The 17,208-nt window shown below is 36.3% G+C and overlaps 1 protein-coding gene across 5 annotated transcripts in view; it reads right to left on the reverse strand.

Moving 5' to 3' along the window:
• The window catches only part of SLC2A9 (solute carrier family 2 member 9), a 130,650-nt gene that overhangs the window by 51,084 nt on the left and 62,358 nt on the right, over window positions 1–17,208 (reverse strand). For all 5 annotated transcript variants that reach the window (XM_066995643.1, XM_048046685.2, XM_013179956.3 and 2 more), the window contains 3 exons: window positions 14,128–14,260; window positions 5,818–6,005; window positions 73–183 (listed from right to left, as the gene is read on the reverse strand). In XM_066995643.1, the coding sequence (XP_066851744.1) occupies window positions 73–183; window positions 5,818–6,005; window positions 14,128–14,260 (432 nt within the window). The remainder of the gene's footprint in view (window positions 1–72; window positions 184–5,817; window positions 6,006–14,127; window positions 14,261–17,208) is intronic.

Below are 17,208 nucleotides of genomic sequence, written 5' to 3' on the forward strand. Positions count from 1 at the left end.
AACCTTTATAAGGAAATAAAATCAGTCATTTAAATATTAAGCACATTAATGGACTTCTATAACTACACTTACAGAAAAAACAGCAGCCAAAGTCTCAACAGCACCAGTGCTTAGAGCAACATATGGAATTGTTTCAGGATTGATCCCAGCTTCATTGAAGATGTTGTTTGTGTAGTACCATATCTATATCAGAGAGAAGAAAAAGAGATATTAATCATTGTGGCTTGAACTATAAGCTATTAACATTCAGTTCAAGCATCTCTTCTGCCGGAGATCAGACTTGTTAAAATACGGAGCACTGCTGAATGATTGAGGGCTGGCCAGGATGGCAAATGAAGGGAAAGTGCAAATTTCAGGTGGATTAGTCACAACACTGTTACACTTCTGCTTGGAGACTCAGACAGAATTACAAGTAGCTTTAACTCAATTTGCCTTAATTCACTTCAGGAGTAAATCAAAGAAACTCACTTTAATTCACTTTGAACAATAGGATACAAAAAGGTTTCATGTGGCTGAGCCACACCACCTAAAAACCAAATTTGGGTGGCATTACAGAACTCTTTATTGGCATGTAGCAATGGAGGCCAGAACAGAAAAAAAAAAAAGAAAAAAGAAAAAAAAAGAGAGAGAGAGAGAGAGAGAGAGACAGTGAGAGGCACCATGTAAACTGCTGCTTTCTGGACAGAAGGTATGAGATTTATCTTTCACTTCACTGCAACACGGACATCTGCAGTTAAGTAATCACCGTAATCTTTCTTTATTATCAACAGAGAGGAAAGATACCGTTAGACTGAGAGTCATTTGGTGAACAGTAAACAACAGCTTTTAGGATGAAATGAACCACAGGCTAGAAGGACCTGCCATTAACAGACAGAAACACAAGCATGCCAACTTAGAGGAGGACATTCTTGTTTGGTCAATAAAACCATACCCAGTGACAATATCCAGAGAGAGAATATATAGTGGTAATACTTCAAAATAAAAAGGCTGGTAAGTATCACAGACCCATTCACATCACAAAGTGTGAAAACCATATAATATTTATGCTGGGCTTGGGGTTACAACAAAGAACTAGCCAAAAAATTTGGCTGCCAAATCTATGCAAGCAAGGAGAGACTGACTTGGAGAGAGAAAAGATAACAGATTCACTGGAGGGGATGAATAACAATTGAAACGATTATCAGAAAAAAGCCTTGAATTTGTAACACATAGCTGATTATCTGTGATAACAAAATTGAAAGCCAGAGATAACTCATGGCAGAGATAGTGATGACACTAAACATAAAAACAGCAGTGATATTTTTTCCATATGCTGTCCATGTGACAAGCCTTAACAGGGCAAGCATTGCTAAAGAAAAGGCTTTTCTGATGAATGAAAGTGTTTTTATCACAAGAGGAAAACACTGCTGTCTGCCAGCATATTATGCACACGCTACATCTGTTCATCAAAGTGCTAACTTGGTAGCTTTGTTAAAAAACAGTAATTCTAAATTCCCAACTAACCCTACAGCAAAGCTGCTTGTCCTGGACCAAAGGAGAAAATCCATATTATCTTACATAAAACAAAAGCAAAATAAAATACCAAAGACTGAAAACTCACCTATACCACCTTACAGAAAAGGGGAAGCTGACTTAAGAATGTTATGCCCACTACTGCTACATCAGCTGGCACCAAAACAGATGCAGGGACAGTAAGTGATAGCAGCAAGTTTTGCTATATGAAGCAGTCTGCCTTCGTGTCACGTGTGCTGGTGTTAATTACACATTTCTTTGGCTTGCTGAAACAGAGCGCAGACTGAAACAAACCAAAGTATCAGCTCCAATTCCCTCTGAAGTGTTTGTCACCCCTAACAAAAATTTTGGGGCCTGTTACTCTGACAAGGAAAACAATGTAGCACAAAAATTTCATTTTTCCACATACTACAAGTTAACAAGTTTGTTAAAAAAAAAAAAGAAAATTAGAAACTATGTAAGACATCTGGTTCTCGTTATCAGTTTTGCATAGCAGGTAGAACTTCTAGAAAATGATGGCAATATTGCAGGTATACAGATCTTGAAAAAGAACAAAGAAGAAAAAAAAGATGCTAAAGAGTCACTTAAGAAGAAAACTTCAGAATTCATTTGCCAAAAAATTACAACTAGAACTCAGAAAGTTTCACAAGTGGCTTTACGGAGAAAAATGACTGATCATCGATCCTAAGAGTAGTAGTAAAACAGCTAGATTAAAAAACTGTCACAGTGAAGACAGGATGAGGTTCTGAGTTGCATTCACTAGCATCTGTAACAGCACAAAAAACAAATCAGGGTAAAAATTAACAAGACGTACACATTTAAAAACAATAAAAGTGAATATTTTTCAGCCTGTGTATCATTAAACAAGGAAATATATTATTCTAGGATATAACCGAGACAAATTTACTAGACTAATGATGACTACTTTACTTTCACTTAAGTTATTTTTTAACATGGCTTTTGTTAATGAATGGTTTGGGCTAAACATTTTGCAATGAAACATCTGTGGAAAACGGGGCAGAAGGTACCAAAACACAGAAACAACTGCTGTCTAGTTCAAATCAATACAGGAACATCTGACTTCTTATGGTGGGTTTCTGTTTCTTCACAGACTGAAGCAACACTTCACCATAGCAGCCAGTTAAATGTTTGCCATAAGAAAACAGCTACATCTCTGCAGTCTGAATTCTATGAGTTTGGAGATATTTCAGCATTCCTGTCTGTAGCATACAAGTAGCTGCATGAAAGTTAAGTTATTTTTGCTTACCATAAGCTTTTACTCCTATAAACTCTTAGCTTAAAGTGGCATGTGTTATACCACCATCAGTGGTGTTACCAAACTTCTTCACAGCAGGGACCTCTCTAGCACTCACTCAATTTTGCAGTCTTTCTCTCTCATTCAGCTCCCTACATACATTTCTTCCTGAAGACTTCAATTCTTCCCTTCAAAAAGGGAAAATAAATCACTGAAAAAAAGATGGGCAACAACACATGCATATGATGTTGCATGCTATATGCATACTGATCCCTTCCTACAACTTGATGCTAGCTCTTCTCTAAAGCAAGCTTGAATAGCACACTACATTTTTTTGTTTTGTTTTGTGTTTTTTTTTCATACGAAAACATACATTTCTGCATGAACCCCCATCCACAGCATGATTTCTTGCCATTGGAAACACAAAACCTTGGCTAAAGTAGCTACGTACCACAAATAAACTTTATCAGATGAAAATAGACTGATACAGATTCATTTACTTTTTTCAATTTAGGTCAGACTGTCTGGCATTCCATTATAATTGAATAGATTAATATGATCAGGACTTCACCGTTATTTCTGTTCCATGTAGAAACTGATGAATGTACTGTTTTTAAACAAAACAATTTTTTTCATTATAAACTAAAACCTTAAAATGAAGTAAGTATTCTCAGATACCAGCAGGATGATTACAGAAGTCTGCCATTTGGTAATTTCCCGTGAGAGTGACCTGAGACTCTCCCCTGAAAGAGGTCCAACTTTCCCATATGCCCTACCCAGATGGCAGTTGTTGAAAAGACCAGACTGACTAACAGGGTACTATAGACAAAGAGAAGGATGAGAGCTATGACTTAAGAGATGCTTCTGCAGCCAGTTAAACCTTGCTGACAGTGACTCACACCCAGCAGGAGACTTAGACACAGCCAGACAAACTGAGAACCGGGTTCAGCAGTTAGCTGTCACATCTGTACCTGTCCTTTAACTTCTGAGCCTCAGGTGACTTATCAAGGTCAGTCTCAACAGCCGAGCAGAAGAGACAAGGAACTGAAACCTGAGCTCTTAACTGAGCGGCGCAACTACTTCTCTTTGATCGCATTCATCATTTGCCTTTTTTTTTTTTTCTGGATGAACAAGTTAAACAATCCATTTCAGAATGTAAATTTTGTGTGAATTTTTTTTTTCATGTTTAGTGGCATTATACAGTTGGAGAAACAAAGTAAAAATAATAACAATAAAAAGATAAGGCTTGAAATAACCAACTTGGCACCCAGGTTTCCTGACAAAAGCAGTTTTTCTGAGGCGTGATCTCAGAGAACAACCCCCTAATGATACTTTAAAACAACTTCTGCATTCATTTTGGTCTGTACGTCTCACCCCCTGACACACACACACTCAAGCTATGAGAGTGTGGTTCTGCTCTGCCAAAGAATACTGGACAATTTCTGTCATTTATTAAATATTCTCAAAGCCACAAAACTCTTCTCTTTCCCCTTAAGATTTGGCTGTTGCCTTTTTTTTTTTTTTTTTTTTTTGGAAATGTGCTTCATTGTTTGAACAGTTCGTTTCTTACTATAAGTGTCATTTCATTTCACTTATACGCTGATAAACCTTAGAAAGACTGGATGACAGATAATTACAATTCTCTTCTCTGAAAGTATCCACAATGAGAAATAAAATAGCTTGTCATTAGGACTGAAATCCATGGTTAAAAAAAAAAAATCTATATACATGTTTTTATAGTTCACCCCACAGTGTGGAAAATCTTCTTACTTCTTCCTAGTACCTTTTAAAATATCTTTTTGATACCGGAGTTCTAATCATTCTAATCCTTCCTAAGGTCTTGAACAAAATATTTTGTATTAAGATTTTTAAAGCTATACAGACACCTGAGATAATTCTGAACTAGTTAACTTAGAGATCAGAGGCATTTACACTTATTATCACTGAGCAGCGCTGTGGGAAAAATAAATAAATAAATAAATAAATAAATATGCTAGCTGAAGCACGCTGTAATGCACAAAACCACAGTGCGAAGATACATTTGCAGAGCTCCTTTCAGCAGTGATAAGATTGCCTTCCATGTATACGCAATTAATACCCTTCAACTATGATGAAAACCCTCTTCACTTTGAGGTACTTCATGAGAACATTCACGTCATACAATGTAAAGCATTTAACTCAGATGTCATAAGTTGCACCAAGGAAAATTCTGTCTCAATACTTTTCACAGTGGAAGTGGTGAAAACACCTAGAGCAGGTTGCCCAGGGAGGTTGTGGACTCTTTACCTTTGTAGATCCATAAAACCTCAACTGTACAAAGCCCTTGATAGTCTGAGCTACATCTGAAGTTAGTCCTGCTTTGGGTGGGGGGTTGGACCAGACGGGCTCCAAAGATCCCGTTCAATCTAAATTAGTCTATGGCTCTGTCCTGGCTGATGTTATAGGCTCAAAAATCTGAAAATAAGACCTTGATATCCATTAGCCTCAGCCACATTAACAGTCAATTGGATTTATCTCTATTGACTATTCTGTTCTCCTCTTTTGCTCCTTTCTAAGAAAGGAGATTGAAATGCAGCTTATTCAACAACAAAATTAACCATCCAGCTCGACTTCTTGAAATTGTTAACAGGCACTTTTTCTGACTTCTGTAAGTTCGGAACTGAATTATCCCAAGCAGAAATATCTACTGAAACGACAAAGTTTCCCTACCATGAACAAACACAAAGCATACCAGACCAGATATTTACTGGCCAGAAACAGAGGATCCAAATATCGGAAACAGAAGATGCATACCCTTTTTTTCTAATGCATGCTATCTTTTTCATCAACTTTAATGCAACAGTGCCTTTCTTAATTAAACAAACAAACAAAAAAACCTGATACATCATTCTCCAGGCCTTCCCACATGCTGCTGTAACAAAACCATTACTAACAAGGAACGACGAAAAATGGAAAGATATAGAGGTTGCTGTATGGTATAATATAATCCTTGTATTAAAAAGAAAGGAACACCCCAGAAGATGCCATGTGACCTGAAGAAGGACACTTACTGCATTTAGCCCACAGAGCTGGTAGCAGCCCATGGTGACGACCACAGTAATGACCTGCCATCGTACAGAGCGTGTTTTCAGGAGCTGTAGTACTGATACTAATTTGGTGTTTCTTTGGACTCGACTCTCTGCCAAAACTTCTTCTACTTCATGAGACACGTCATCTTTCCCAAGAAAGGTCTGAAATGCTACAAACAGAGAATGTACTTTAGGCCAGACACTTGGTGCTTATAACAGAATCATTTAAAAGAAATTGAAGTGCATGAGACAAACAGGTTACATACATGGGATCCAACTTAATTATTCTTCTGCCAAAAATATGATTCCATTTTGGGTATGATTTGGTTCATCCCTGCAATTGATCTCTGAAGCTGCAAGAATATACATTTTTTTGACACCCTATCAGACCTCTCCTTACATTATTTTATATGTAATACAGTGTAAGGTCCAGAGCAGAGTCAAAGCCTTGTATAAACTGGAAAAAAAGGTTTAATAACAAAGCAATTCTTAACATTATTTGACATGGCTTCTTTTGCAAACCAAACAATATAGCAGATTTTGTTGCTGAAGATAGACAGGATAGAGTAGTAATAATATGTAAGAATCTGGCAAATCTGTTAAAACAAAAAGAAAAAGGGAAGGCATTTGAAAGGAATAGCTACAAGTCTTCATATTATCTCATTTTCAATAGCACATAGACAAGAATTAACTTCTTCAATATATTTAGTATTAGAAAGAATTATCCAAAGCAGTTCAAGACTTTCTATTTGTCAACAATGGAGACATGGGAGTGAATTTATCTGGTAAACATAACCAAACAACCCTATCTTTCCATCTCACACCTCCTCCAAAAGGTGCTGCATGTGAATACCTCCCAATGGAGGTGGTGTTTCTCCATCAATTCCGTTTTACTGATAAGGTATAAATCAATGATATTTTCATCACAATTTTATGAACATACCTCAGGGGTTGGCTTTTTAAGTGATATTTAAAATGCTCATCATCTTGGAATGACTGCAGAGAAACAATTACACTAAACAAACCCTTGCAACAAGCCTTTGTGACCCGGTAGGACGCTAACTCAAAAAACAATCCTTTACACAGCAGGTCATTTAAAGATGTTTCTTCTAAAGGAAATAATGAGTTATTTTTATTAAGTGAATAAATTGACTTATTTATCATAAGAGCCAAATCCATTTCTGTCTTATCCACTGCTTTGCACAGTATTTCACATAAATAAATAATCTTCATATTTTTCATTAAGTTTCCATTCTTTTGGATCACAGAAAGGATATGGATAGTCAAGGAAGCCAAATACACTGATTAGTCAAGACTAAAACACCTGGATTCAGATTTTGAAGGTTTTTTGTGTTTTTCACCCAGCAGGGAAAAAGGCCAAGTAGTGTTGTTTTGATGTTGTGAGGGATAGGCCACATAACGAGCTGATGGTCAACCCAGAGCAGCTTGCTCCATCCCTTTGGTGAATGCACCATGCTGCACACTCTGCCTGGCTTCTGCTTGGGCTGTAAGGGGAACTCAAACTCTGGGCCAAGAGTTTCATATGTGGTTAATGTTTCTACTGCATTTTAATAGGCCCTATGTGACTCTGGTTAACAAGAGGCATCCTTTTTTAAGGGATGAACATTCACCACCTCTGGGTGCTGAGTCATTTCATGACATTCATTTATTCTGATATTCGTTTCTCTCCTGGGAAAGGAGGTCAGAATTTTTAAAAACCCCTGAGACAGCATGAGAGCCATCTTTTCACCTAGGCCTTATAATCAGAAATGAGGTAACAAATTCAGACCTCAGAACCAAGAATTTAAGCTTCTGAGTTTTGTCCTTGAGTCACTGCCCACTTATTAAATGACATACAAAGCACTTGTTAAAATGAGTGTTATGTATTTAAAGGCTATGACAGGAAATGTAAAATTAGAACAATGCATGCCTCCAGTATGTTACAGTTAATGTTTTATAGTTAAATTACACTTTTTTCAGTATTATTAGAGCACTGTTAAATAAAAAAAAAAATCAGATAAAGATGAAAATAACAAGGCATACACCACAGTACTCTTCTTTGAAATTATTCTCATAGATTTTTAAGCATCTGTTTTATCAGTGTAAATTAGGTCAGTGCACAATTTTCTTTATTTTTCCTGTCCTTAGAATCCTCTGCATTCCTGTAGGGCACACAAGTCAAAAATATAGGTGCAGTCAAGTAAAAAGGAAGCAATCTGTCTTTTCTGCACAAGGGAGCCTGCTGTATCTCTAGAGGGACCAGGAGGTTAAAAACAAACAAACAAACAAAAACAATTACCAAAAATTACCGAGTGAAAGGCAGGAAATTATATATAGACACCTGCTTTCTTTTCATCCCACCTGGTGTTAGGACCAGAAATGTAAATGCCAATAGGAAACTTTGACAGATACTTAAAATTAACAAGTCAAGAAATGCTAAGAAAATGTTATGCTATTCATGCATAGTTTTCAGTAGACAACACTAAAACTTGGAAACATGTTTTCCAGCTACGCACTACATTCAAGTTTCTCTCATTAATGCTTTTTCAGTATAGTAAGAATCACACTTTTATACATAATTAATATGGAAATGAATTCTGCACTAGCAGGGAGATGGGAAAACTCGAAGGTCTTTTAATTTGTGAAGTTCAATTCTATTTATTTCACGTTTTAAACCAATGCATTATTGGCACTGAGAATCACAGCAGATGTTCCTAGTAACTCATTTCCCTCCATTATTGTCTGCTTCCTTCTTTAAGGATGCCATGTCTGTATCCTCCTCATGCATAAAAACATCTAAGGAGTTATAGTTCTAGCAACTTTAGAAACTTTTCCAGATTTCTTCTTAATTCTCTTGGACCAGAAGGTCCTAGATACTCAGCTGTCAAAGGCTGGTACGCTGCCTTTATAAATAGAAAAAGAAGTGGATGGTTCCAGTCAAGGGGAAAGGAGATAGGAAACCTTTCCATTTACATCCCTAGTTTTTATTCATCTCAGCTAAGATGAAACATTTGGAGGTGGTTCAAAGGTCTGGACAAAATCAATCTGTACCGTCTTTAAAACCAACCAGGCCTTTAAATTAACTGAAGCTGGGTATTGAAGAACTCTGCCACACATGGAATTACTAATTTTTTTTTTCCCACTGTAGTACTTCCATGACTGTGCAAAGGAAGCAGTTGTTAGAATTAGTATGCAGACTTTAAGAAGACATTTGAAAGAATCAAAATTCTATTTTGTGGTTTACAGAATAGAGCCAACCCCATCTATAATGAAGCAGAAGCAAAGAGGAGTGGTCACAGGTAGTAGCTAGGGTAATAATTCATGCTGTTAAAAAAAAAGTTTTTGTTTTTTTTTAAAAAACATAAATACTGTATGAATATTATTGTCATCTGTTTCCCATTCATGTTCACTTCACTGATTATGAAGTACAATAAACCAAGTGTCTTTAAAATTCTCCTCTGAGTGGTGGAGGACATACAGGGAGCCTCACTGTCTGCCTCAGCATTCGCAGAAAGATAACTTCAGTACTTCTGAATCAGATAAGTAGTAATTTGCTGGTAGTAACTTTACATCATAAAAATATTTGGCAAAATGAAAAAATAGTGTTTTCACATACCACTGATTTTATTACAGTACTGTATAGTCAGAAGAATAATTTGGATGTACCTTGCTAGAAGAGATTTAAACAGATATTTAAATGTAGCAAAATATTAATTAACTACTAACATGTAACATAGACAAGTTTAAGAATAAATCTCTATTTTGCTATTCCAATTAAGTAAATATAACTGCATGCAGATGGTTTTAGGCTTTTCCCATGTGCCACTTCATTCTTGTAAGTAAAAAAACTCAGAGATCTTCTGTGTGTTAGCATCCTGTTTGGGATTACGTCTTTACCTGTTCTTACACCTGGTTTCACAGACTATCATAGGCCTACTCAGGTCCACTTGAAACTAGCCAAGATGTATAGATAAAACCAAATAACCACATGCTACCCACAAATAACACAGGAATTGGTAAACTGAGTTGTACCATAGGTCCAGTAAACCAAGCAACTTTTCTGAAAGACAGGAGATTTAGGAAAAGCTTACAAACAAGGCAGACACACTGTGATCACTCCAGCTTTTGGCAGTCAGCAACCATCTGAGGTGGAGCCTCTGCCATAAGCCAGCAAGTTTAGAAGTCATGGTTGTGTCTTCCTTTCCAATAAGCATAGCTTATAATGCTTAGAGACATATAAAAAACACACATAAACAGAAATGTTTATGTGAAATAAATGAAATATATGAACTTTGTCAGTAATAACAACTTCACTTAAAACACTGCATTTACAGCAATTTGTTCCTGTAGTAACTTTGGTTTCTGTATGGCTCCTATACATGTGGGCCCTGTGAAGGTCTTTGTAAAAAATTAACTAATTGCTTTTATAAATCTGAGACAGATTTGTTCTTCTGTTGCATCAAAAGGTAGCAACTCTAATCCATCTCTCTAAGAATTTTAAAACCACACTTTGTGTTATACCTGGTGCAATGTTTCTTTCATAACTATGGGAGTTTAAATGTATGACTGAACATACTAAATTAACAGATTTTGTACGTCATCAACAGATGTTACTGTGACATTATGTCTAAGTTATTTGATCCTTAAGACATAACATTGTTATGGTGCTCTGGCAAGCTAGGATGCCAACTGATTTCCATTATTGGTTTACATGACACGTTACTGTAGCTGTATTGAAAATACAGACTTCCTTTTTGCAGTAGTACTCTTCAAAAGAAATACATCAGGTGTCCAAATGAAGCTGCCTATAAATAATGCTGTTAGTCAGAAAGCTGTTCCATTTTATTGCAATACTACTAGTGGTTTTATTTGTATTGCATCATACCCAGTAGCCACAGACACAGACCAGGTATCCATTTGGCGGGCAACAAATAATCAACTAATATCAAATTCCTGTCTCACTCTCCTAGAGTTTGGATAGTAAACTGCCTGATGTAATTGCAGCCACAGATTTCTTTTTCTTCCTGTTTCTGTCCTGTTACCCTTCACTCCCACTGCTCCCTAGCAATTTAATGACAATTTCCTTCCAGATTCCTTCTCCTTATCTGAGTATCCATTTCTCTTTCACTGCCTGGTGAGCATTATGAAGAAGGATCACACAAGTTAAATGTCAGGCATGTTTCTCCTTTTTTTTTTTTTTTTTTCTTCCCAAGAAAGGGGAGCTGGGAGGGTAGATGGAATGGCTCTTCCCTCTCTCCATTACCAGACTTTTAATTTATTGAGCAAAGCAGGTGTATAGATTGTGCTGTGGGTCTATTCAGTCATTCTATCTCACGTAGATAAATCAGTTCTCCCACATTCAGCAGTCAATCACAAATACGGGATATAGCTCAGCTTGTGTTGGTCTCAGGAAGCCATCATAGGATGGTGACTCCAGGAAGACAAGCATTGCTTGGCTGTTAGCATTGCTTTCAGCAGCAAACAACTGCAAGTCAGCCACAGCGTCCATATGGCTAATCAGCCAGGCAAGACTTCAGTTCAGCTACCCAGAGCGTTTGCACGGTTAGAAAGGAGAAAGTAGGGAACTGGGTACCTAGCTGATATTGCTCAGGAGGTATCACTCATCTGGAGCCTCCTTACTCCTGAGCTCATGGAATAGCTTGTCTCTTGCTGGTGTGGTCTATGTTCACACATGGCACCAGCCTGCTCTAACCCCATCTCTTTTTCATCACTTTGGTCCTTCTCCCTCTTTCAGGCTCTTATTTGCCACTTAAAGGCATTGTGCTCTTCTACACTGCTGCCAAAAAAGATAATGAGGTCACTTGTGTTTTGGTAGCTATAGTCTGGTTATCTCCTGAGGGCAGAAAACAAGGAAGGGACAAAAGCAGGCGCAGAACTCAGTGGAAACTCAATGACCTATATTATCCCATTGGATTTTTATTACTCTAAAATAATTAGGAAGATTAATATTGTCATCTCCATTTTAGAAGCTTTTTTTTTTTTTTAACTTTTGAAAGAATATTTTATAAAAAGACTAATGTAGTCATCTGCCTTAAATACGGTAGACCTTTTATGAATAATAGTTTTATATTTCTCCGACAAGATATAATCCAGAGTGAAATGTATGATATTTGCATGAGTAGCCTTGATCCATTGCGGAAAATAAAAAGGATTTGGAAGAAAGACTTGCACATTTCTCATATTAATATGCAGATCTAACCTAAGAGGCAAATAATTCAAGAGAATTACTGTTGTCATCATTATAATGGACAACATTGCATGGTCATTAATGGCTTACAAGCAGTAGGTTTTTTAATAATCCACAAACTCCTCTGGTCTCCTTAATACCCAGGCTTTTCCTCCCCCATTTCCAGAGATAATGCTAACATGCAGATGATTTTTCTTGACTGTCAATTCACAGTTATTCATCACAGAGTCCCCCCCTCTTGCTTTCATTATTCTACTGCATTACTCCAGATACTCAGCTCAGGCCCAGCTTATGCCTAGTCTGGAGTTCTCTGCATGTCCTGGGGTGGGGAAACCATTTCATTTCAACTACCAAATCACTGGCAATAAGGTATGGGTAACATAGCTGTCCTGATGTTTTGTACTCCAAGAATCTATTTCCAATGCTTCTAGAGAAGTTTTTTAATCATTCTCAGAACACGTATGCTGAAAACACAGCAGACTGCAGTTGGCCCATTACAAGTGACAGTTAGTGGTGTGAATTTCCAAGCAGGTGGAGTTATTTTCATGACAATTTTTTACACTTTCTAAGCTCTACCTACAAGAGGCCCAGATTCACTTTCAGTGGTGAGGTTTCCAAGCACTGTGACAGTACTCTGAATAGATCCCTAAAGCAAGTCTGACATTATGCAATATCTTTGCATATGCAGGCTTATTCCAAGACATAGCTCTGGAAATACATCTACAATTTTATCAGGTAGAAACGAGCCAGTTTAAATTTGGCACCCAAAGGCATTTCTTCCAAGCCCAGACAGTTTGCCCCAAACTCCCTGCCATGGTTTCCCTGATGGATGGTCTGACCATGGTTGGCAAGCAAACCCTTTCCTTCATGGCCCCTGGAAAACCTGTTTTCTGCCTCATCAAAACTCTGCTGTCCCTGCAAATCCTTGTTGCTTTTGCCTTTTTTTTTTTAAACAAACAAACAAAACAAAACAAAACAAAAAAAACATGGAGTGGTATCTTTAAATGTTTGAGGCTCCATTACAAAATTCTTCAACACCAAACTGAGACAACATGGGAGACTTTCATTAGTGTGTCATTTTCATTTCAGAGTGCTGATCAAAACAAAATGGTCATTTTTTCATTTTACAGTAGAAGAAACAGGACAGAGGGAGTTACATAAATGTAATAATCCTGTAGCATGAAATTAAAGTTTCAGAGGTTATTTCACACTTCGCAAGTAATTTTCTAAACAGCTAGTTAGGGACTGAAAATGCTAAAGGTTATATTTAAGTTTTCAGGAATAACTTTTAATACACAGTAATGTTCTGCAAACATTTTGGTATTACAATCAGCTTCCTTTCTTCCTTGTTCACTCGTCTTTTAAAAGTATTGCTATAAAAAGTGAAAACAGACTTACAACATTCTCTCAACAATAGCATCATGATACATTGGAAGCTATAACTGACCATAGTAATTTTACTGGGGCAGAGTATACAACAGCTCTGATCACAAAAGTAATTTTTTATTTTGTTTTATGCATGGATAAGTAAGAGCAAAATATTCTGGTCTGTGTCTGTGAAACTGAAGCAAGCAATATGGGAGCATTGCATATTTTCAGTTAAATAGGTGTGTGAGGTCTTTATTAGATCTACAAAGGTTATGGAGTTATAGAACACATGATAAACACAGTGACTATGGAACAAAACCCAGAAACAGAATCAGTGTTTTTGTTAGCCAAACAGCAAAGACTCTATATAAATAGACACTCCTGAAGACTGAAATCACCTCTACACTCCCCAGTGAACACTGCATGTAGTGGCTGATGCACAGCAGCGGAATGACTTAGGTAAGTTTGTATCACCATGCATAATACTACAAAGTCAGCTTGCTGGAGAAATTCATTTATAAAAAAAAAAAAAATCAAAGCAACAGTTATTTTTACAGACATATAAAGACAAATGGAGAAAGCAAGGGAAAAATAATCGTCAAGAGAATATTTCTGGTTAAAATATTCTGCTTTCGCTGTGATATCAAAATTTCTTTCCAGCCTGCATCCCTATGATAAAAGTGCTTTCTTACAAGAAACCAAGTAATAGTTCATACCTTTTTCTGCCTTGGTGGTATTATGTTTTTCAAGTAGGAGGTAACGCGGACTTTCAGGAAGAAAAGGCAAAATCATAACTTGTACCAATGAAGGAACAATGATCACTCCAAATAAGTAAGGCCACCGAGATTCCTGTGAACAGGGGCAAAGATGGTAGTCATTAATACTCTCTTGTATTGACACTAGGAACACAAATAGCTACAGTGGAAGTGCTGTAACTTTTCATCATTTGACATAGCATGCCAATGAGCAGAGTAATGTCTTCTTACTGAGATCAGTAAGCGGTCTGAACACTTTTCCCTCAGATCCCCTTACTCAAGGGCTGAGGAAGTCAGAATTTAAATCCTCAACTTATAGAAAGAGAAAAAGAAAAAGGGGAGCTGGAAAACATAACATACTTTTCCTTTCCTTCAGCATCAACAACCATACAGACAAAAATCTTGATATATACACAAATATGTATTCTACAAGTCATCCCCATTCACAATAATATCTCAAATTTTCTTTAATAAACAGTACAGCAGTATCTTCATATAGTTACATATAGCTGTCTCTTACTCTAGTCTGTTTGAAAAAAAGAAGTGACATTATTCGCTTTGAAATCAACTGAAACAAAGTTGTTAGCAACCCCAAATGTACTCATTATTTAAAACTAGCTTTAGAGGGCCACCTGAGGAAAACTATTTCAGTAAAAGGCTGGGAAAGGCTATAAAGAGCGCTTATTTAGCTCTCTGGGTTTACTCTGAAAAGAAAATACTAACAATAGCTGGAGAAGAAAGGTACCTGTAGTACTATTTTCTCAACAATATGGCCCTTTATCTGTCCATGTTCTTAAGATACCTTTTGTTTCAATTGTCTAATGCCAAGACTCATTTTCTTTAGTAGTTTTCTCATTAAAGGTCATCATTTATCTATTTAATTCAATTATTTCTAAATTGAGACTTGGTTCTTAATTGAAAGGTCTGGTGAGACTTCAGTGGGCCCACTGCTCAGTCATAATGTCTAGCACATTTTCAAAAACTTGGCTAGATCAAAAGCAGATTGCATTGCATCCTGTCTGATTGAACTCTGAAAGGCACTGGAGGTTTGGATCCAGTTTCTCCCTCAGAACGAATCTATCCATCCAGAGCCCACATTCCCCCATACAGAACTCAATAAATTTCATTTCAACATAATTTTCCACAGTCATATCAAAGTTCAAAAGGCCCCCAAACTGTTGACAGTTTTTATTTTATGTTCTCCCACTTCAGCAATCCAACTGCTAAAACAGAACGCACTGCACGCTAGAGGACGTAAACTATGCTCAGATCCTGAACTGGAACATGAACTAGTTTAATAACTCCCAGGCAGAATAAGAGGAGAGTTTTTGTGTTTTGTTTTGTTTGTTTGTTTGTTGTTTTTAAGAAAAACAAAACATACCAAAAAAAAAAAAAGGAAAGAAAGAAAAATTCCAGAGATAGCAAAACAACTTGAGAAGGGGATTTTTCAAAAAATTCAAATCTCAATGTTATCAGTGTTCCTCAGAGCCTCTGTTACCATGAGGACATGAGGACTTAAAGAATCTCTTCCTTCACGCTGACTTTTTTTTTTTTTAATACAGGTGATTGAAGAAATTTACCTAATATAGGAGCATCAAGACTGGTTAATAGTTTGTTTATAAATGAACAATCACCAGTCTTATTTTTAAAAATTGAAATTTAAACTTAGGTTAAGACTTTAAAAATAACTAATAAATTGCATATACAAAACAGGCACCTGTTTGTAAAGAAACTTAAGAAAACAGGCAGTCTGATCAGTTGTATTCTGTATCTGCCTGGAAGCACTTATACAAAGTTGTAAAAGAAAATCCATTGTTTTATGTCATCTCTTATGATTACTTCCTATTATATAAATACTCTTTCTACATATCATATAAAAAGTTTACAAGGCTTAATAAAGTTTATAAGGCTTTTACAGTACTTCTGGAAAAAAAAAAAAAAAACAAAAAAAACCAGGAAATATGTGCTGATTGAGAGTATTTTTTTCCATGATGCCAAGGATTCTTTAAGTTAAAAAAAACAAAACAACAACAACAAGAAAAACACCTTCTACTGTATATCGCTATGATTAACATTCTGTCATCTTTTTGGGACTTAACTTGGATTAATCTTTCAACCTTTTTAAAGTCTCCTGTAGTGCATGTTTTCTCAGTTCAGTTTTCTCTCAAGTAACTCTTCAGAAAGTGTTATTTTTAAAAAGCTATGAATGAAACTAAACTTCTGAACTTACCCTTCACAATAAATAAGACCCTGACAGAATAATAAGACATTTATTTTCACTACATAAGACACTGAGCTTCCTTTATTTCATCTATGAAAGATTTTATATTTACTTTTTATTGTGCTAACTTGAAAAAAATTAAGGTAAAGCAATCATAAATATACTTCTACACTTCTATGTTTTCTACAAGGAAATTTGAGCATTTCTGAACTTGTAATTGAATCAAATTCATACATTTGTGATAAAACTGGTGTTTTGCCCTTTAGATAAGGGGCAAACGTTTCATTTCGATGGAAAGAAGAAATTTATTTCATTTTTAACAGTGTGCATATTACAGAAACAACAACAACAACAAACATTGGTAAGTCACTGAGTTTAGTGGAAATGTTTCCATCCATTTGGAATGGATTCTACTTGCTTTTCTCTTAATTAACATTATCCATATTCAGATTCTTCATCCCTATACCGAAAAGAAATATCAGGACTAAACTGAGTTTAAAAAGATCCATAAAAGAGCTACATTTGTTGGTCTGAAAGTATAAAATACACATTGCTGAAGATCAAGCAGAATTAGACCCTATAAAAAGAATTAAAGGAAGCAGGGAAAAGTAGGGTACGCTAACCTTTTTAAGGATTAATAGAACCTGTTCTATACAAACAGGGACAATGCTCAGAAGCAGTAATAAGGTGAAGAGAAAAGACATTTTAGGCATCACTTAGAAGACACTGTAACACTTTGCCTCAGCTGTCAGTAGGGAGAAGAACACAGACATTACTGAGAGAAATGAAAACAACACATTTTATCTCAGGAAAAACTGAGA

Source organism: Anser cygnoides, chromosome 4 (genome assembly GCF_040182565.1).
Source record: "Anser cygnoides isolate HZ-2024a breed goose chromosome 4, Taihu_goose_T2T_genome, whole genome shotgun sequence".
Classification (NCBI taxonomy): domain Eukaryota; kingdom Metazoa; phylum Chordata; class Aves; order Anseriformes; family Anatidae; genus Anser; species Anser cygnoides.